We start from the raw sequence: 22,151 nt of genomic DNA on the forward strand, positions 1-22,151 counted from the left end.
AGAAAGAAATTGTGCTATTGGTGAATACTATGAAATGCTTTATTCTGAAATGTGAAGCTGATTAACCCCGTTTGAGAAGACAAGATAAAGACTTTTGGAAAACTTTAAAATTAATCGGTGTAGTGTCCTTTTTAAGTGGTGTTGCGTTAAGGTGTGAACTGAGTGTGATGCAAGCACGATATGCCATGTTGGGATAAAAGCCTGTTGGCCTGAGCCAAGCTACCTCTAGGACGTTAGGTCCAACAGTATGGTACTAATTGTTATAAAATAATAAAAACGTCACCAATATTGTAAATGGGTAAATATTACACCAATGTACACTAAGTAAAAGCGCAAGCCAAAACGTCCCTAGGGTGACCTAAATCTTTTAATGAAGCACTCCCTTTTCCTCCAGTTACTTACTACCTCCTAGATGCATATGTATGTGCATCCAAATTAATTTTACCCATGCTTAACAGTTAGTTATAAACATTTAATTTTATTCTGGACTCCTTAAGCTCAACTGTCACCTTTGTGTTGGTTATGTATGCCAGTGCTGGACGGTGCCTCACATGTGTACTTTTGCATAAGTGACTGCTGCTTTTCAGTCCACCAACAATAAACATTTTAACTAATTTACATAGCTTCAATTTGCCCAGCACTCTCCAATATTAAACGTCTTACTCTACAAACCTATTAACAAATTAAAAATGTGTGTTTTAATGGTAGACTTTAATTTAAGGTTGTACAAATTAAATTTAGTGATAAATGGCAGTTTTTTCAGAAAGTGACAATAAACATTGTGATTTTTTTCTTGTTTTTTTTAGGCCCTGAAGTTACCACATGTGGACTACATTGAAGAAGACTCTTTCATATTTGCGCAGAGTGTTCCGTGGAACCTGGACAGAATTATCCCCCCGCAGCACGCCGCCAACCAGTATGACCCTCCGAGTAGGAACCGTCTATTATTCCAGTATTTGAGATCAGCTAAAGATCATGTGGAGACCAGGGATCCATAATGTAGACGTGGGAATGTTTGCACGACTCTGCTAGGAGTCTGCATTTCTAGTTAAATGGTGGTGGCATGTTAACACTTGAATTGATCAGTCCTCAATCCACTCAAATGAGGTTATCTCTCCTTACAAAATCAAAGAAGGTGGCCACATTCATACATTTGGTTGCCTCCTGCTGGCGAGGGTGATATTTACTGTTTTATCAGATTGCAAACCTCACAGCAGTATTGATTTATTGAGTTTTAAGAAATTATTAACAAAGTGCATTTGTTTTTGAAAGACGTTCCAGCTTTTCTGGGAAAAGGATGTTATCATAGTATCGAGCCATGACTCCAACAGAGTTGCAGGGTCTTCACTGGCCAGCTTTAGATGTTCCATTGCTCAGTTTAAAAAAATAAAATCTTTTTAAGACAACAAGAGAGTAGCAGGGCGCGCAAGAAAGGAACAGATGCTACTTGGCACAAGTATACAGTGAGGTTTACAATCTGTGGATTATTGTGTGCATCTTATCAGCTTCCTTCTGGCCATATTCAAGCAAACACTGTCAAAGCCAGGGGGCTTAGGCGTAGGACTGATTTGTCTGTAATGAAGGGATATCCGATTACTTTGTAAGCCAACAGGGAGAGCAGTCGTATAAATGTCTATTGATAGCTGCTATTTTATCTTTATTAAATGGACACTATTGATGTTAAGGAGCTTTCTATTTGCTGTATGTTGACATGGACATCTTAGCACCTTCTCAACTGAGAGCTGAGTGGGGTGTCCTAATGTCCTTGGAAAAGAGGTTCATATGGCAACTAGTAGCAAGGCCTGCTTGCAATAAGCCAAGTGTCAACTTAGCTATCACACCTAAGGACACAGCTAAACTGTTGTGTGTCACTATATCGAGGTTGGAAATATCATCCTCGATATCAACGTATTACTACATTGCAACATAAGTATTTGATTATTTTCCTTAACTCTACCTGAATTTACCTTGGGAAATCAATGAAAGTCTAATTGGGAATAGTAATTAAATACTTAGGGCCACATGTATCGACAGCAGGAATTGCGATTACCTAATTGCAATATTCTGTGAATCGCAATTAGGTAATCGCTATTCCTAATGTGTGAAACTCCAAAAGTTTTATTCCTAGGGGGTTGAAAATCTACCTACCACATTAATCTTAATCCCCCCCCTAGGAATTACTAAAATCAGGGGGGGGGGGAAGGGGGTGGCCTGCTGAGGCCAGAAGACCACCATGTCCGTGATTGCTTTTCAATAAATCGGGCTGCATTTTTTAAAAATGATCGCTCTAAGGAAGAGGGGTCTGTCCCTTGGGGACCCCTTCCCATTTATGAATGGGTTATCACCAGCTTGAAGTTGGTGGTAAAATGCGAATGTTTTGCGACCGCATTCATGGTCACAAAACATTCATACACAGCGTTACGATTCAGTATTTGGAAGGGACGCCCTAAACAAGCCCCTTCCAAATACCGAATTGCAAACCCATTTTGCGATTCGGTAACAGGTTATCGAATCGCAAAATAGGGTTTGATACATGGGAAAGGCTTATGTTGCGTACGGGCCTGTTTGCAAAAGCAGAATTGCTTGATACATGTGGCCCTCAGTCTTGCAATGTGTAGGTCATGGATGCGAGATATGGAAATAGGGACCCACCACTTTGTTACACATTGAAGCCATAAAGTGATAAACAGTGGTAGAGTCAAATCATACAAAGGAAAAGGTCCTTGACTTTGGGAGAACTTCACAAAGAAGGCAGCCCTTAATATGCATTGGGCAGTATTAGTTTGGTGTTTCCTGTACACATTTTTCCTGCTGATCCAGCACACCCCAAAGATTCTACCCATGCTGGCCCTCATTGGCAAAGGGGGTGGGAGGGTGCTTCATGCAAATGAGGTCCTCCACCTGCAGTGTGCTCTCTGAGCTTTGCAGTGTTGGAAGAAGTTGACTGACCACGCAGAATTAGACAAGCCTTTATATATGGATGCCATGCATAGATGGCTCCAGCATGCCGCCCTTGACCTTACCAAATGTGGAGTGGTTTCTACAGGATCCCACCAATATATCACAGAGGAAGAGATCGGGTGTCTGAAAGACACAGGTGGGAGAATAAAGGGATCATTGCAGAGACTTAAAAATATATTATAACTAAGAGAATTAAAGCTAGAAAGTAAACAGCATTATGTACTCAAGAGGTACAAGCAGCAAAGCCAAAAGGATATCATTCAGGTGCACTGAATTGGCTTTGGGAAAACAAAGGCTAGTGACTCAGGCAGACAAAAGACTAAAGACAAAAATCAAACAATGAATAAAATTGCAGATCAAGGAACTAATATTCAAATTATAATTTATTGGCCACAGAGTGGTTTTACTTACTAGAGGGTTATCAGAAATAGATAAAGTTTGCGAGATGGGGGACCTTCTATACAGAATTTTTGGTTTGAGAAGGAGTACATGAATAGGCAGAGGAATAAAATCTCTGCACGTGCGGGTCCCTTGTGTTTTTTAGAGGGTTGGGGCAAGGTACAAATGCAGTAAAGCCTAAATATTTCTTGTGTTTTTTTCCTGGATCGAGGATGTTCTCAAATTCAGTTTGGCAGTGGCAGCAACCCGCCTACCTAAAGAGGTAGGGTGGCCACGAGTGGCAGAGGGTGGCGGATTGGGGAGGGGAGGATGGCGTAAAATAAAATAAATTTAAAAAAACAAAGAATTACTTGCTGCTACGCTCCGCTCCCGCTGCAGTCTCTCTGATTCTCTTGTCGCCGTTGGGCCGGAAGGGGATGGGCCTGCAGGGCACAGGCTCCACACCCAATCCAGACACTGCTCTCACATGTGAGCAGCACCATGATTGGTCTGAGCGGTCTCGTTTGCCGCTCAGATAGTGCATTGTAGCCTGTTGGAGAAACATAAGTACGCATGTGTGTTTGGCCAAGCCCACATGCGCCCCTATGAGTGCACAGTACTCTTGCCTTCCTTGGCCGACCCCATCCTATACATATTGTAATGCGGGGCTCAGCATAAATAAGATGACAATATTGTCTTATCATTTTATTGTCTGCCTGCACAGGCTGTGGTGCGATGCCCCTCCGCCATTACAGAGGAGCCGACGCTGCACTTTGGGCTGAATTATTTTTGACAGTTCTTAATTTATGAAATAAAGAGTGCCAGTGCCTGAAGCTCTACTCAGAAGCCAGGTGGTAGTCCAATTAAAAGTCAACGTGCCAAATACCAAGGCTGGTAGTCTTCAATCTACAAGCAGACACTCCCTAACTTTTTTCTCATTCTTGCAGGTTCTTTGTTTCTGGGTTTACCATATTTCCCTTCCTCCGTCTTTCCGTTCTGTTTGTGTTTCCCTCTGTTGCACTCAGTACACATCTGATATGAGAAATAAGTGCTGATCCCCAAGAAAAAGTGTTGGTGGCCCCACCAGAATCCACAGCTCAAATTATGCACTGATTTTGGAGTGAATAAAGGGGGCACATATATGTGTTGGTTTTTAAGGACTGTTCTTTCATTTGAAGTTTTTTAAAAGTAGTACTCCTACATTTTCTCTCACCCTCTTGACTATGGACCCCTTCAAGTTCTAAAGCGTAACCTCTGTTCTCTCCGTAACATTCCCCTAGTGCTCAAGATGTCCTTGTCAAATACTTTGGTATTTGGTCTTAATAAAGGAAGCCCTTCTCCAACCCCATTCAACCTCATCTTTCAGAATTGTATTTAGGGTTGCAAATATTGTATGTTTTTATTGTAAGTACAGATCTTAGGAGTTAATTATGTTTATCAAAAAAGCTTGCAGGTATATTCAACTTCAACTTTGATAGCTTTATTTCGGTCAATGACCATAAAAGCACAGATAAAATATTTACACAAGCATAAAATACATAAATAATCACCATTAGGATAAAAAGTTATTAAACAACAGTTATCAAAGTAGCGGCAATAAACAGTAAACATATACAGTCATTAAGAGGGACCCAATGCCTTTAAGATGCGGTTTCGTGTATGCCAGACATTAGTAAGAAATTTTGTTAGCGCATAGACAGTTGGACCGGAGACATCACATTTCAAAATCCTATACATTGGTGCATATTCCCTGCAGCCCATATTCCTTATCAGCGGAAGAAGCCAGTATTTTCGTGCTGCCTTGTAGGCTGGGCAGAAGAAAGCCACATGTAGGTCAGTTTCCTCCTTAGCATCGCAAGCCGGGCACTGCTTTGTAGTGGGAGCCGTTGACCATGTGCATGTGAAGGACCGAAAAGGCAGTGTGCTGTATCTCCATTGGAGGAACAGCTTCCGCGCCAGTACAGGGGAAATGGGATCTAATGCTTTCTCGAACTTATAGGAATCCTTGCTTAGCAAAAACGCAAAGGAAAAGGACCCGCGTGCCTGAGTGGCTTGGGTCCTAGCTATTTTGTGTTCATGATATACATTAGCCAGGGAGTTTTTGGAAATTTTTAGTGCGGCTTTCGCTGGATCAAACCATAAATCAGGGAACCCTATTTCAATACAGGTGGCTTGGATATTTTTGACCCACGGGATATTAAGCACTTTTGGGTGGTTCAAGAGTTCGACCAATTCCGCCCGATATTCTGCAAGATCATTACTGCTCCACAGCCTACGCCAAAATGCTATGGGTCTCAGACTTATTTCATCTGCTAACGGTCGTAGGCCCAAATCCAGCCTCAGGGGAAGGAGCGGGGTGCTGGGGGGGAGTGCGGTTATCTGTCTTATGAACTTATTTTCCGTTATTGAGAGACTCCCACAAGGCGTATGGCCCCATATTTCCGCCCCATACATTATCGCTCCCCTGGCCTGGGCCTTGTATATCTGTATTAGTGCCCCCAATGGACGGTATGACGAACCAGTCATCATCCGGGTGATACCCCCAGTAGTTTGCGTAAGTTTAAGATTGGCCCTACTCTGATGGGATCCCCAGGTCATCGTTTCGTTGAGGGTCACACCGAGATATTCAAAGGTGGCCACTCTCTCGAGCCGTACGGCTCCCAATTGTGGATTTGGTCGCAATTTTTGTCTCGGGTTCAAAACCATGAATTTGGTTTTTGCCGCGTTAATTTCCAGCCCCCTGTCAGTGCAAAAGGCCACAAAGGAGTCGAGAATCCTCTGTATACCCATAGGGGTTTTAGATAGCAGCAGGGTGTCATCCGCAAACATGATTGCGGGCACCCTGCTGCCATTTAATTTCGGGGCGTCGGTGTATTTAGTGGCATTCAGATGGGCGATTACCCCGTTGACGAAGAGGCAAAACAGGGTCGGTGCAAGCACACAGCCCTGTCTTACCCCCCGGCCAACGGGGAATCTATCGGTCAATTCCCCCGACCGCCCACACCTCACTCGGGCGTAGTTATTGTGATGCAGCCTCTGTAAGATCATTAGGATGTCCGGTGGAAGACCCATCTCCGCCAGGATGCTCCAAAGTTTCCCCCTGGGCACCAAATCGAAGGCGGCCCGTAGGTCCACAAAAATTGTGTACAGACTACCGCCCTCGAATTTTGCTGCCCGCCAATAGATCAGATTCAATCTAAAAACCTGGTCCACGGTGGACACTCCCCTCCTGAATCCCGCCTGGTAGGGACTAAGGGCTCCCACCTCCTCCATCCAATCCTGGAGCCTGTTCAGCAACACCCTACCAAACAGCTTCTGTGCCACGTCTATCAGGCTGACTGGTCTGTAGTTGGCTGGGAGGAGAGGCGAGCCCTTTTTAAAGATGGGGACCACCTCTGCCCCCAGCCAAGTACTAGGGATTTCCATGCCTCCAAGAACTCCATTAAAAAGGGCGGTAAGGTAAGGTGCCCAAACTCTGGGCTCCTGCTTAAACATATCGCCTGGTAATCCATCCAGTCCTGGCGCCTTTCCAGAAGCCAGTCCTGAGATGGCAACAGTAACCTCGCCCAACGTTATTGGATCCCCTGCATATTCCGGCCAGCCCACCTCAACAGAAGGTAAAGATTCTCCCGGCTCAGAACTGTATAGGGTTTGGAAATGAGCCTGCCACACCCCTGGGGCGATATTGGGCTCTAGTGCCGATTTTAAATTCCCCGACCCGCCGTTCACAATCCTCCAAAACAAGCGAGGGTTTTGGGTCGCTAGGGCCTTGGTAAGTTTTCCCCACTGGTTTTCCTCCCATTCTACCTTTGCGTGGGCAATAAGTTTCTTATAAGCTTGCCTACTTTTTTTAATGCTATCCCCCCCTGTACCCTCCTTAATTGTTCTAAGGAGTTCTGTTTTTGCCCTTCTGCAAGCTAGGTTGTACCATAGTGTTTTGCCTTGACGTTTCCCTTTTATTGTTTGTGGACTACAAGTAAAATGAGGTACCGCAGCTTTTATCAGGTCCTCATGAGCCTTGTACAATGTACTCTGGGAATCTTTATTGTTAGCCTCAGTGTCAATGCACCCCACAGTTTCTAAGATTGGAATTAACTCATCATAAAGCGTGGGGAGTTTATTCTTACTTGTGACCAAGTGCTCCCACCTAATCCTTCTCCTATTATTGTCAAGGAGAAGCACAGGGTTATTCCCTTGCTCATTATTCGCGGGAGATTGAGGGCCAGGGTGATCAAGGTCAAGCTCAAGCGCGTTATGATCGCTATCGGTCCTTTCCGTTACCCTGAAATCCTGGATATTCGGCCACTTCACTATTTGAACCAAGACATAGTCCAGACGGGACTCTCTTCCCAGTCTGTTGTAGGTGGTTTTGCTTGGTATATCAGATTTCATTCGGCCATTGCAAGCTCTGATTCCGAATTTTAGGGTAAGGGACGTGATTTGTAGTGCAAGTGGGGTCCAAGCCTTCGGAGGCGGGGCCTCCACTAAAGGCACTGCCCATCTGGCCTCTTCGTCCGAAGATAACCCGTCTAGAAGGCCAGGGAGTGGCTCAAAATGAGAGTTAAAGTCCCCTCCCACTACATAGAATGAATCACTCGGTAAATCAGATATAAAGTTAGAGAGCTCATCTATGGTCGGTGATTCCTTAGCAATCCCCATTGGCCTAGAATAAATGTTAATAAACACAAGTTTAACTTGGTTGGGCCATAAAAGGGAAATCGCAAGGATATCTTCAGAGCTAACCGGTAAGCGCATGGCCTCACAGCCCAGATGAGATGCGACCCAAGTCGTAAGCCCTCCTGACGGACGGCCTTTGCCTTCCCACCTTGCTGGAATGAAGAATGACATGTATCCTTGGTGGCCATAGTCCTTTCTGGCACAGGTTTCCTGGAACATACATATGTCTCCCGACTCAATGTAATTTGCCCAGTCCGGGTCAGCCAATTTATTAGCCAACCCGGCAACATTCCAGCAAATCAGCCTCAGATGATTAGAAGTTTTAGATGGCATACCTGGCGGGTTAGAGGAGATGGTCCCAGACTCACCTGCAATCGGGAGTTCTAACGCATTACCAACACTAGGGAACGAGGGATCAAAGAGTCCACTAGGGCCGTTCTCCACATGTGTTGGCTCGTTCAAAATTCCAAGGGCATTAACAACATTGTGGGCAGATAGATCATCCATGAGCACTGAGTTGTTTAGTGACTCATGCATTTTGCCAATAGTCGGGGCAGGTGACTTAGAGGGACTACAGAAACCACAATCTTGGGTCATTGGCACATAAGCTGAAAGTCAATCAACCCCATCCAGATCAGTCAAACAATTAAAGCGGTTGAAATAAAAATAGGGTGCGTCCTGCATTTGGGTATTTGGGCGTTGTACATAGTCCTTGTGTCTGCGTCTGTGCTCCACCCTTATCCACTCATCCTGTAGTGGAACGTGGTGCGTGCGATTGGGTGGGAAAAAGAAGGATACTGGAAGGGTCTGTATAGTAGAGTCCAGTGATCTATTTGTTCCTTCACAGATGTGCAAGACAGTGCCCGGATCCTTAAAGCTTACCAAAATGCAGTCCCCTATTATTGTTTTTCTGGTCTTCCCTAACCAAGGGACCCTTCTAACCATGATGATCTCGTTGTTAAAGCGGGGTGGTAGGGGTCGGTTCAAATTCAGCCATTTAATGACCTTTTTCTTTAGAGATTGGTAGTCCTCATTTTCCCCTGATCTTAACTGGGGGGCACCTGCTAGGACCACCGTTAGACTGTTAGCCTCTGGCGGCAAATCTGGTCTACGTGGTCTTGGAGTTTGCCGGCTCGGGGAATTTAAAGGAGCGCTACCGGATTCTTGTTGGCCTCCGTTAGTCCCTACCTGAAAACTTTGGGGAGCATAGTCTATTAGTTGAGGAGGCCTATGGTTTAAGTTACTACGCGATGCCTGGGCTGAAATAGCCATTAGTGGCTGCAAGGGGGGAACAGTGGGGACGCTCTGGGAGGGAACCTTATTAGCACCCTGTTGGATTCCCGTTTTGGGAGTGTCACCCACAAGGAGATGAGGTCCCATATTTTTGGATTGCTTACTAACTAAGGTGTTCAAGGTAGTAAGGGATGTCTCTAATAGAGTGAGCCTAATCTCCACTTTTTTCAGGCTATCGCTAATAGGCTGCAGGAGGGAACAAAGTATGGATTTTATACTCCCTATGGATATGATGGGGGGATTTATGCTAGGTGTGATATCCACTGGGCCGCTATTAACAACCGCTATATTGCAGCCGGGGGACTTGGAGGGAGAAGCAGTAGGCACAGTCTCAGCGACCCTCCCAGATTGAAGTATGTTTGTGTTTTTTTTGCCAAAGTCTAGATGGAGTGATTTGGCTTTCCCCCTCCCCCCATTGACTTCCTACTACGTTTACTTGGTGGGGGCCTATGTAGTTCCCGCACAACACTTTGTTTTTGCTTGCTTTTCTTATTTGCATTCCCAAGGGGCGTTTGAGTAACCAAGTTGACGGGGGTGGTACATATCTTGGGAGAAGTTGTGGCTGTGATCTTACCAGGGATCATCCCGGGGGAATTTGGAATTTCCCGGAGTAAAAGGGGGAAGTCGTCGGAGGATTTAAACTATTGGGGGGCGTACCTTCCTCCTGGGACAAAAGATGCGGGATAGTCTCCGTCAAGGGTCTGCTCCTCATAGATTCAATGGAGCGTCGCCGCACCGCCCTTCGTCTCTCCAGGGAATTTTCTTTGTCTGCGTCCCCTTTAGCAGATTTAAAATAGTTATCCAGTGGCCCAGTATTGCTACACCCCTCCCTTGATGGAGTATCACGCGGACCTGGTGAGGGCATCAGCTTGGTCAGATGGGAAAGTTAAGAGTAAGGGGTATGGCCCGGCCCGGCCTCCTTTGGCCCCTGACGGCCACAGACGGCCCGCCCTTTGCCCGGGCTTAGCCCCGGGCGCTCCCGCGCAGCGGGAAGAGTGGCCGGCTATAAGCTGTAGCGTGGGCGGGGCAGGCAGGGAGAGCGACCCAGGTGTTGCGGGTCAGGACCTCGCGCAGGGACTCCTGGTACACTGAGTCCCTGCAGGTCAGCTCGCAGCCCTGCAGTCCTGTTTGTTGCGCAGTCACCCAGCTGCACCGCCGCAGATCCGTGGGAGTCACAGGAGGCAAACAAGCCCAGCCGCAGTCACAGAGGCTCAGCAGATGTCCAGGAGTCAGAGGCAGCGAAGCGGGACCCGCGAAGCGGGTCCGGCGAGGAGTAGCGGCAGGGAGGTGTGTCCGGTGAGTCTCCGCTCTTGACAAAGCAAATATTAGTCCCAGGGATTTCCACCGAGGCGCCCTCTCTTAATGTCTGAGGCATGGGCGGGGCAGGCAGGGAGAGCGACCCAGGTGTTGCGGGTCAGGACCTCGCGCAGGGACTCCTGGTACACTGAGTCCCTGCAGGTCAGCTCGCAGCCCTGCAGTCCTGTTTGTTGCGCAGTCACCCAGCTGCACCGCCGCAGATCCGTGGGAGTCACAGGAGGCAAACAAGCCCAGCCGCAGTCACAGAGGCTCAGCAGATGTCCAGGAGTCAGAGGCAGCGAAGCGGGACCCGCGAAGCGGGTCCGGCGAGGAGTAGCGGCAGGGAGGTGTGTCCGGTGAGTCTCCGCTCTTGACAAAGCAAATATTAGTCCCAGGGATTTCCACCGAGGCGCCCTCTCTTAATGTCTGAGGCATGGACGGGGCAGGCAGGGAGAGCGACCCAGGTGTTGCGGGTCAGGACCTCGCGCAGGGACTCCTGGTACACTGAGTCCCTGCAGGTCAGCTCGCAGCCCTGCAGTCCTGTTTGTTGCGCAGTCACCCAGCTGCACCGCCGCAGATCCGTGGGAGTCACAGGAGGCAAACAAGCCCAGCCGCAGTCACAGAGGCTCAGCAGATGTCCAGGAGTCAGAGGCAGCAAAGCGGGACCCGCGAAGCGGGTCCGGCGAGGAGTAGCGGCAGGGAGGTGTGTCCGGTGAGTCTCCGCTCTTGACAAAGCAAATATTAGTCCCAGGGATTTCCACCGAGGCGCCCTCTCTTAATGTCTGAGGCATGGACGGGGCAGGCAGGGAGAGCGACCCAGGTGTTGCGGGTCAGGACCTCGCGCAGGGACTCCTGGTACACTGAGTCCCTGCAGGTCAGCTCGCAGCCCTGCAGTCCTGTTTGTTGCGCAGTCACCCAGCTGCACCGCCGCAGATCCGTGGGAGTCACAGGAGGCAAACAAGCCCAGCCGCAGTCACAGAGGCTCAGCAGATGTCCAGGAGTCAGAGGCAGCGAAGTGGGACCCGCGAAGCGGGTCCGGCGAGGAGTAGCGGCAGGGAGGTGTGTCCGGTGAGTCTCCGCTCTTGACAAAGCAAATATTAGTCCCAGGGATTTCCACCGAGGCGCCCTCTCTTAATGTCTGAGGCGTGGGCGGGGCAGGCAGGGAGAGCGACCCAGGTGTTGCGGGTCAGGACCTCGCGCAGGGACTCCTGGTACACTGAGTCCCTGCAGGTCAGCTCGCAGTCCTGTTTGTTGCGCAGTCACCCAGCTGCACCGCCGCAGATCCGTGGGAGTCACAGGAGGCAAACAAGCCCAGCCGCAGTCACAGAGGCTCAGCAGATGTCCAGGAGTCAGAGGCAGCGAAGCGGGACCCGCGAAGCGGGTCCGGCGAGGAGTAGCGGCAGGGAGGTGTGTCCGGTGAGTCTCCGCTCTTGACAAAGCAAATATTAGTCCCAGGGATTTCCACCGAGGCGCCCTCTCTTAATGTCTGAGGCGTGGGCGGGGCAGGCAGGGAGAGCGACCCAGGTGTTGCGGGTCAGGACCTCGCGCAGGGACTCCTGGTACACTGAGTCCCTGCAGGTCAGCTCGCAGCCCTGCAGTCCTGTTTGTTGCGCAGTCACCCAGCTGCACCGCCGCAGATCCGTGGGAGTCACAGGAGGCAAACAAGCCCAGCCGCAGTCTCAGAGGCTCAGCAGATGTCCAGGAGTCAGAGGCAGCGAAGCGGGACCCGCGAAGCGGGTCCGGCGAGGAGTAGCGGCAGGGAGGTGTGTCCGGTGAGTCTCCGCTCTTGACAAAGCAAATATTCACTAAAGTGTACGCTGTAATGTGCATGTTTAAATGTGCTCTTGCATTTCCTGTACTGACCCAAACAAGTGTGTACCTTTTAATATAGTAAGTGGAAATTGCATAAGTTGGGTAGGTTTGCAGTAAGGCAAGGTGATTGACGGCTGATCACCAAAGCTTTTCTTTTTCAGAAACAAACTCCCAAAGCAGGAGCTGGTTTCTGAAAAACAAAAAAGAAATGACCCCCACAACCTGGGAGCATGTTTCCAGGGTGCAGGGGTAATAGTTTTTTTTCTGTCCCTGTCGGTCAGAGACAGGAACAAAAGACATTACACCACCCGCCCTATTTAGGGAGGACAATGTAATGTCTTTCTGCCAGTAGCCCCTATTCCTTTGTGTCATTGGAGGAAGTTTTCCATTTCCATCAATGGAGCCAATGTTGACTCTGTCAACAGAATACTTAAGATCAGCCCATCTTTAAATGCAGTGGGCGGACCGAGGGTTTGGTGGTCAGGGTATTCCATTGCGTTTATGATGGAATACCTTGCCCGCCAAACTATTAATCAAGTTCTAAGTGAGATAAAGTCAGTTCCCATGTTTTTTTTTATCTTCAAGCACTTTCAGGGTCAACTGCAAGTAATGGGCCCTCGGGTTAGCAGCGCTACCCTCTTGATTTGAGATTGGTTCCCAGACCATCCCTTGTGCAATATGTAACTTTGAAGTTTTTCATCCATGGCAGGTGTTTAAACATTAAGCCTTCTGGGCCATTTCATTGTCTCTTTAAATTGAATCTGAAAGTCTGCATAGAGCCTAATCCAGCTAATTCCCTCTAGGTAAAAATGTTAAAAGTACGACTTCGCACAGTATGTAGTTGGAGTCTCTAACTTCTGATATAGTTGAATGTGTGGGTCATGCTGGCAAACATGAGCTAAGACATGAGGTTTTGACCCTACGTCTTTCGTCAAAGTACAAACCTAAATAGGTGTACTAAGTTGTCCTTCCTACTTTGTAGTTGCATACATATACCCTGTCCCAGGTGTTTGGTTCATAGGACCATGAATGACCGGGTTTGTGTTTGCTAAGTTCCTGATTAATTCATTTGAAGAACTATATGTCTCTAGTGCCTATAAAGCTCTTTGCAGGTTTATACTTGTAGTGCCTAAAATTGCAAGATTATCTGTATACCGTAGTATGGGAACATGATAGTGTCCTGCCTTTGGTGGCAATGTTATGGCCTTCTATAAATCCCTAAGATCGTCTACATAAAGGCTACACAACAAAAACACACCACTGTTTTGGCCCACGATTGGTGTCTATCCTAAGCTGTCCCATTACACAGTACCCAGGTATTAGTATAAAGACTCATAATGACTTTCAATAAGAGCAGATTGATACCTCACCTACCCAATTGGGCCCAAAGATGAGCCCTATTCGCCCCATCATATGCCATCTTGTATCCCACAAAACAGGAATATAATGATGAATGCTCCCTTGTAACCTTATGAATCATAATGGAATGTGCTAAGATATTATCCAAGATCAGAAACCCATGACGGACGTCAGTTTGAAAGGACACAATGAAATTGTTATCTGAGGCCCAGTTTTCCTATCTCTCTATTAATATATGAGCATACCGCTCTGCTTTAACCTCTAATATGGCAGGTTTCTCAGGCCACCTTACTTAAAGGATGAAGGAAAGACCCTCTCCAAGATTCTGGGCATTACTATATAAAGAAAAGTGTATCGGTCAAAGCCAACTAAGCTAATATTTAATGCTTGGTGGTCTTGCAGCAGTCTGAGGCCTGCAATTTGCTGCCGGAGCCACTGCGGCACCACCAAACATATTACAAGTATCCTCACCACAGCAGTTTTCTTGGCGGTGAGCCTTCCATGAAAAGTAATCAGCCCTTGGACCACCGGCTGACAATCTACTTTGCGATGCTCCATTGTTAGTCTCTATCAAGTTGTTGCTGTCCAATCAAAGCGCAGCTAGTACAGTGGTTCAGCCCCCTTCTTTCTAAGTTCACCTCCTTTGGGGTACAAAGGTAAAGTGCACATGTAGAATAAAACACAGTGAATGAAGCAGCTGTTCAGCAACCCTATAAACCCTGTCTCTCCTTTGTTGAAATCATAGGGAATTGTTTTTTCTATTTTAAAAGCTGTGAAAGTTACATTGGAAAGCCACCATCATGTTTGACTTGAAAAGTTGTAAGTGAAGTGGCTGAAAGGCAATACATAATTCTTTGTAACACTACAAAATCAATAGCTATGTGAACACCATTTTCATTTGCACGCAGTACTTAAGTTATTAAAAAATAAATAGTACAAGGAGTCTGCTGTTAGCTCTGTCTGTGCCAGGCTTGCTGAATACCAAAACTGTCTAGTCTTGATTCCACCTCATGGCTCTTTTAGCACTTTAGCACTGCGGCCAGATGTTAGTTGTGTGAGAATGTGGACACAATCAAGACAGCTAATATTCTGTTTAATTATATGGACTGAACTTACGCTGTCCCCAATGATCCTTACTACTTGGTGTTACCACAAAAAGGCATGTTTGACGTCAGAAGAAGCCTATGCCATATAACGCTGAACAATGCATTCAGTTTCGTTGTGCGGTGAACATCACCTGTGTATTAGGATTGGGCCTTCTGCATGCTGTGCACTGGAAGGTGCTCTCAGTTACCCACAATGGCATGCAGTATGTAGAAGTGCCTAATTTCTTTGCAATAGGTTGTGAAACGGGGATAAATACCAAAGGGGTGCAGTGCACATCAAATGAATTGCCCCTGTACATCGCTCGATGCACAAGTACAAATGATGTCTTTAAATTCATGCAGATGTATGCAACATACATTTATGGATGTGCATGTTATGTGCACATGCAATAGCTCATTGAATATTGGCTTTTATGAGTTAAAAAAAATGTGCTGATTAAACCATGCAGCTAAAAGGACTACTAATGTGCCGATTCAGCCCGAACGATGTCTCATGTGTGATGTTTTTTGCGTAGACAAAGGCGACTTGGTGGAGGTGTATCTGTTGGACACCAGTATCCAGAGCAACCACCGGGAAATTGAAGGGAAGGTTTTTGTGACCGACTTTGAAGATGTCCCCGAGGAGGATGGAACCCGTTTCTATAGACAGGTGAAGTGCCTGTTTTTGTTGGATCTATTTATGCATGTGCATGTGTCATTTTCTAGTAACCTCTCCAAGGAAATAGATCATGTTTGCCCTGCACCATGTTTCTTAACCATGGAAGCCAGTCTCAAGTGTTGGGGGAGAAACTCTGGGCCCTTCTTCTCACTAGGGCTTGTGGTTCTGGAGGAAAACAGTTCACTCATCAAACTGAAGGGAATTAACAGCAATCTCCAGAGCCTTCTTGCATGAAATGGTGTTCTAGTCAGGGTGAATAGTCTGGTAGCGAAAACAATGCGACGTGAACAGGCAGAGGGAAATAAGATCTCGGTCTCTGGGTGTAGTGCTGTGGAGGATTTGCGCTTGGGCAGAGTCTTGCCTTCTTTCCCTGTCCACCAGCCACATTATGGAAATGGGCAATATGTTGATGCTCTATGTAGAGGTTTTCCGACCTCAACCGAATACACAATGAGAATAGATCTTTCTCAGTGGATTTGTCACAGGTTTAGGATGCAACAGATCGATCTCTTTGCAAACTAGCTTAACTTAGAATAACAAATGTTTCTTTTCCTGGGGGGAAAGATCTTCCTGGAATGAGTGCCTCCTGTTGTCTTTCCCTCCTTTTGCTTTAATGCAAAAAAAAATTCTGCAGAACTGGGAGGGAGAGGGCTCAGGCAGTATAGGTGGTCCTGCATAGCATAGGAATCCTGTTTTCTTTTTCTTAAAGTGTTGAGAGTGGGGTACGGGTGGCTTCCACCTTTTTACCCATCTCCCTTGCTGTGGTCTCTCCTTCCTCTTGCAATTTTTACTCAACTAAAGTTGACAGTCTGGCTTGTGAGAAGTTAGGATTCTGTAATTTGGGAGTCTGTCAGGAGCTTGTCTTGACAATTCAGCAGGTATGTCTTTCTGCTACTCCTGGGCATATAATAAAATATTTGTGCTCATGTAGATGTTGGTGCTTCTCTAAGGTCATAAAACCTATTATGATCCTCTTTGTTTTCTTCGATTTTTTTTAAGTAGGGTTTTTGTGGCAAAGAAGGAGTCAGAAACTTTCATGTAAGAAGAAATAAAGTCTTTTTTTCAGGTGCCACCATACATATCGTGACCGTTTTACTGCCTCACCAACTACCTCCAGTTCAAAAGCACCCTATGTTCAGACATAACATTGCACTGTTACGTCTGAACATCACATCCCCACATGCTATAACAATAGTACTCTATAATGCAGAAGATGCTGTACCAAAAAACCTTCAAATAGTAGCAACAAATAAATAAATAAAAACACAGTACTACATATAATAATCATAAGAAATTTTGCAAAAGCTATGCATAACTATTAACCAGTACAGATACACAACCGTTTATAGTTCACATGAATCAAATGACAATTTAGTAGGCCACAGAATAGCATTAGCTTCCAAATTAGTTTCTGAACCTAAGCGGAAGACATCTGAAGCGGCTGCCTCTGTGGACAGAAGTACTTGTTTTGGAGCAAAACCACTCATGGATATAGATGTTTCATCTGACACACTTAATTTATCACAACTCACTTCAGGACCCAAGTTTTCCTTTTTGTCAGATGTAAAACTACATTTAACAACCCTTCTCAAATTGACCCTGCTCGCGTTTCCACACACCTTATCTACAACGACGGGATCACTATATTTCTTGCAACCTTTTTTGACATGCACACCTTGTTCAATGCGAACTAAGTCTCTCACATCTACTTCTGCCTTGGTTGCATTCATCAAAAGTTTGCTTTTATCTGCTCTTAGCATTGGCAATTTTTTTTTTGACCCTAGCATCCTGCTCATCCAGACAAACACCAAACTTAACCCACTTGCTCATCCATTTGGGACATACTTTGGTGGCTGGCTTCCTCCCTCTCAAAAGCTCAGAAGGGGTACTCGTGTAGTTAAATGAGGACTCGTGCGGTAAAACCATAGCATGGAATAAACCGCATTCATAACAAAACACTTGTTAGCAATCGCCCATTAGATGCACTGAGACAGCACCTTATTCATTTGCTGCACCTGACCATTAGTTTGGGGATGATAAAGTGATGTCCTAAGGTGCTTAATATCATCCACTTTGAGAAAGTCATCCACCTCCCTGTTCATGAATTGGATCCCGTTGTCTGATATCAGGAATTGGGGGAATCCTTCTCTAAGAAAGATTTCCTTTAGGAATTCTATGACGTCTTCGCATTGGGTTCTGTCACAAACTTGACTTCTGGCCACTTATAATACAAATCCATTGTCACCAAAGCATAGCGTAGTTGAAAAGGCAAACAATAAAAAGGACCCGTCTTATCTATTCCAACCTTCTCCCAAACTAGTTGAACACTCTATAGGCTGCAACGGTGGCTTCCTTACAACAATGTTCTTCTCCGCACTAGCACACAAAGCACATAAGCACATTGCCCCATGACACCATAAGGCTCTCTGTTCATGGATGACCACCACAAGGTCTGTCTAATTCTGAGTTTTGTGAAAGTCTTTTCCAAATTGCCCTCGTGGTCCACTAGTATCTAGTTATGCCTGGCCCCTATGGGTGATACTAACTTGCCACCCCTCAATAGAAGACTGTCTTCAAAAGTAAGTTCATCAGGGATTTTCCAGTAAGGCTGACATGGACACTGCAGAGATTTTTCGGCTGGCCAACCACCGCTCACAAGATATAACCAGTTTCGTTACTTCATCTAAACCCATCTCAATTTTCCATTCCTCCTCGTACACTGCACACAGCTCTTCCAAATCCATTGCAGCAATCAAACAATTTTCATCCACCCATTCGTTCATACCATCATTGCTGGAAGCAAATTAAGTCAAAAAATCTGCCCGAAAATTTTTATCTCCTTGAATATGTTCAAAATGATACTGCAACCATTTTGTTGTCAATCTTGCTATTCTAGGGGTTTGCTCATTAATTTTATCACCAGTCTGGATAGCAGCAAGGAGTTTGTGATCAGTGCAAATCAAAAACTTTTTTCCCCATATGTCAAGTCTCAATTTTTGTATTGCCCACGAACATGCAAGGAGTTCCTTTTCAATAGTTGAGTAACGAGTTTCTGACTCCCTAAGCACTCTTAACGCAAAGCACACAGTATTCTCAACCATACCATCCATGTGGGTTAGAACTGCGCCCAGCAATTTTCAATGCAACACCTTTGTCTTGAAGGATAGACAACACTTGATTTCGAATGTCCTCTTGTACTTCCCTGGTTGCTGCAGAAATCAGCACCTCATCCTGAAAGGCGACCAACCCTTTAAGATCCTTGAGCAACTGGTACATAATCCTAAGGAACACGGATGCCATGGAGGCTAATCCGAATGGAATCCTACAATACTGGAAAGTACCAATAGATGATACGAAGGCTGTGAAATGTTTAAACTCTGTTTCTAAAACCACATGATGATAGGCGGATGCTAGGTCAAGTTTGAAAAACCAACTCTAACCCACCAACATCAGTAATTTTTGGGAGGGGATTCGAATCAACCCAAATGGACTTGTTAGATTTCGCAAGTCCACGCAAACCCTCAATTCCCCACCTTTCTTCCTGGTGACAACAGGGGGCGATAACCACATTGATGACTAAACAGGTTCAATTATTCCACTATCGCACAACTTTACTAGTTCTTTTTCTAAGTCTTATGGAGAAAGGGACAATCCGCAATTTGTGTTTTATTGAAATTGATCTTTCTTTACCTTCATCTTGTTTTTGAACCCTTTTATAGTGCCCAAATTATCCAAAAATACTTCCGGGAACCTGGACTTGATGTTAGAAGAAGCAAAACTTTCTCCAACAACATACACCTGTTCTTTGATACCGGGTCACAACACAATTTTGAAAAGACCTTAGTGAAACAATTTCAAGATACACAACCCCTTGACAGCCATGTAGACATTTCCTAAAATCTTCCTGTCCTGAAAACCAAGATATCTTCAAATTAACTGGATAACTCAATATGTCTCCCTTCGTAAGAAACAGGTGCCCAGTCTGGCGGTTCAAGACTTCTACCTGGCCTCAATTCATTAAACATTTCCTGAGTTATCATTGTTATTATCGCCCCTTAGTCGACCTACAACCGGTCACCCACCATCACATCTGCATACGGATCCTCAAAATCAGCTGGATCACCATTACATATATCATCTCCACCAACCGAAACCATGTCCTTAAGATTTCATGTAACGTTTCTAACTGTTCTTCACACTTGTTACCTAAATTAGCTACCTCATTGTTCCTTCTGGAAGACGTGTTGTGTTGACTCTGTCAAACTTTAGCAAAGTGATCCCAACAAAAGGAGAGGGGCTTTTTCGTACTAAAGGGGTAGGGCACTGTTGGACCTAGGTCCGGGGGGTAGCTTGGCTCAAGTTAACAGGCATACCTCTCAACATAGCGTCTCGTGCTTGCATCCTGCTCAGTCCGCAATCTAGCGCAGCACTACTAAAAAAAAGACACTACACTGTTTAATGTTAAAGATTACCAGGAGTCTTTATCCTTTCTTTTTTTAACTGTGGTAAAACAACCTCATTTCTCTGAATGAAACATTACAATACATTTAGTTTGATATTCGTTGCCCCAATGTAGCATTCATCTTCACCCCACCATTGTTGCCCAACCCCAACTCTATGCTCTTGGAGCGTCAATTTAATTCCACCTAGACACGCTTCTCAAAGCATTTACATTCCCCGGTATATCAGATGGTTCACAGTCTATACCACATTCTACTGAACCGGGCTCCCTTAACTATCCTTTCAGGACCTTAAGGTTGTCCTCTACTCAATGACTGCTATAGTTGGCAGGGAATGCAAGGTTTACTTTGTTCACGGTCTTTAGCAGATGACCTCTAGGCACTATAGCAACTTACTTCATCACCCGCTAACATGGCATACATTATCGGCATTTCCATCACCCTGGCAACTGGAGGTTTACAATTAGTACCAACATCTCATTTCCACATTACCTAGGCGTTACTCGCATAGATGTCTCTGTTGTCTATCCGGGAACTTTGCGTGTGAGAGATTACAGGGGTCAATCCCGACAACGACTGAACTTAGCTACGTGTTACTCTGGACTCTCTCTTTCTTCCCCCTTCCCTCCTCACTCATTGCCCAGCTTACTGTTCAGTCCCGGTGTCCTCTGTTCTCGGAGTCCAGCCGGAATTGGAGTTGAGTTCTCTTACGTTGTGAGAGTCGGGCCTCACGCCGATGAAGTGATCGCTCCCCACGGAGATGAGAATCAGGTAATTTCCACCAATCCCCACCCCCGATGAGTAACCTAATGGGAGTTCCCCTCCGGGAAGGTGATCACACTCGAGCGCTCTCCACAATACCGGCTTCCCCCCTCTACGGCCTCTTGTCAGCCGGACACTGTGTCGATACAAACCGGGGACCTGGAAGTTGCCTGCTCACCGCCTTCCGACGCAGGCTGGGGGCGCGGTTTTCCACAACTTTACGGAAAGGGAAGGGCGGCGCTTCAGCCCCTTTCCATGTGATCGGAGGACGGCAGCCTCAGGGTCAGTCACGCCCCATTCCTTCCTGGCGTAACTCTCCTCAGACGATCGGCGGTGTCGCTGGCTCCCAGCCCCTCACCCCTTCAGCACTCGGGACATCAGCGAGCCCTCCCAGTGGATAACTGGCCACTTGCTGATCACTGGGTGGTGGCGGGGTCCATACCCGGTAGGAACTCGGCCAAGTAGTATAACGGGAAGCAGTAGGGGTGGGGGCTGTACTAGATGCCGCCGGGAGCTCTCTGGTGCAGTTGACTGGGATGTCACGGCCCTTCTAGCTACAGGTGCGAACCTCTCCTCCTTGATTAGGGATGAAGGGTCATTGCCATGGCCAGTCTACTTCTTCCGCTTCAACCACGAAGGTATGCGGGATGGAATGATCCCAGCCAGCAATCCTGGGTCTCCTTGGGGGTTTCTGGCCAATTGTGAGAACCCCAGTAACGCTGCTCAACCAGATCACTGACTGCGCTCAGGGACCAGTCGCAAGGTTAGGGATGATGTCACTAGGATTGGGAATTTGTACAGATCCGTAGATCAGTCCGTTTCCTCCCCAAGCACAACCACCTCCTCACACAGGCGCCTTATTCCTGATTACCACGCAGTCTCTTCTCACCTAAAATGGCTGCCCTCCTGTCACCCCTATATATCACCTTGGGTCTGACTTGCCAGAGGGACCCGGAAGGTTCCGGAACCTCTCAGGACAGACTCCTTTGTGTTTGAATAGGAGTCTCTGCTCTAAAGGAATAAAGGTATTTTTATATTGACACTTAAGGGTGATCTATTTAGCACTTTTCTATGGATAATTGATATAGAGACATGGATGGATTTGTGAAGGAACTTTAAATATCACCAAAATATGAATGTTTTTAACAGTAGATGGAATTATTATTGTTGGTAAAGGACAATTTGTATTGTGTTTAATGTATGGCTTTGTACACTGTTTAGATAAAATTACGTTGTTTGGAGATATCGTATCTCCTGAGGAAGGTGGTTGGGAAATCAAAAAACCCATCGAAACACGTCGATACCATACAGTTTGACACACTAGATCGTTGGAACATTTGTTAGAACTAGAGAATCAAGTCCAAAAGCACTTCGGTTTGACAGATGATT

At 46.2% G+C, this 22,151-nt stretch overlaps 1 protein-coding gene across 4 annotated transcripts in view; it reads left to right on the forward strand.

Annotated features, from left to right (window-relative positions):
- The window catches only part of PCSK9 (proprotein convertase subtilisin/kexin type 9), a 172,725-nt gene that overhangs the window by 75,929 nt on the left and 74,645 nt on the right, over window positions 1-22,151 (forward strand). For all 4 annotated transcript variants that reach the window (XM_085602522.1, XM_085602521.1, XM_085602523.1 and 1 more), the window contains 2 exons: window positions 807-930; window positions 15,398-15,531. In XM_085602522.1, the coding sequence (XP_085458648.1) occupies window positions 807-930; window positions 15,398-15,531 (258 nt within the window). The remainder of the gene's footprint in view (window positions 1-806; window positions 931-15,397; window positions 15,532-22,151) is intronic.

The sequence above is a fragment of the Triturus cristatus genome, chromosome 4_2 (genome assembly GCF_964204655.1).
Source record: "Triturus cristatus chromosome 4_2, aTriCri1.1, whole genome shotgun sequence".
NCBI lineage: Eukaryota > Metazoa > Chordata > Amphibia > Caudata > Salamandridae > Triturus > Triturus cristatus.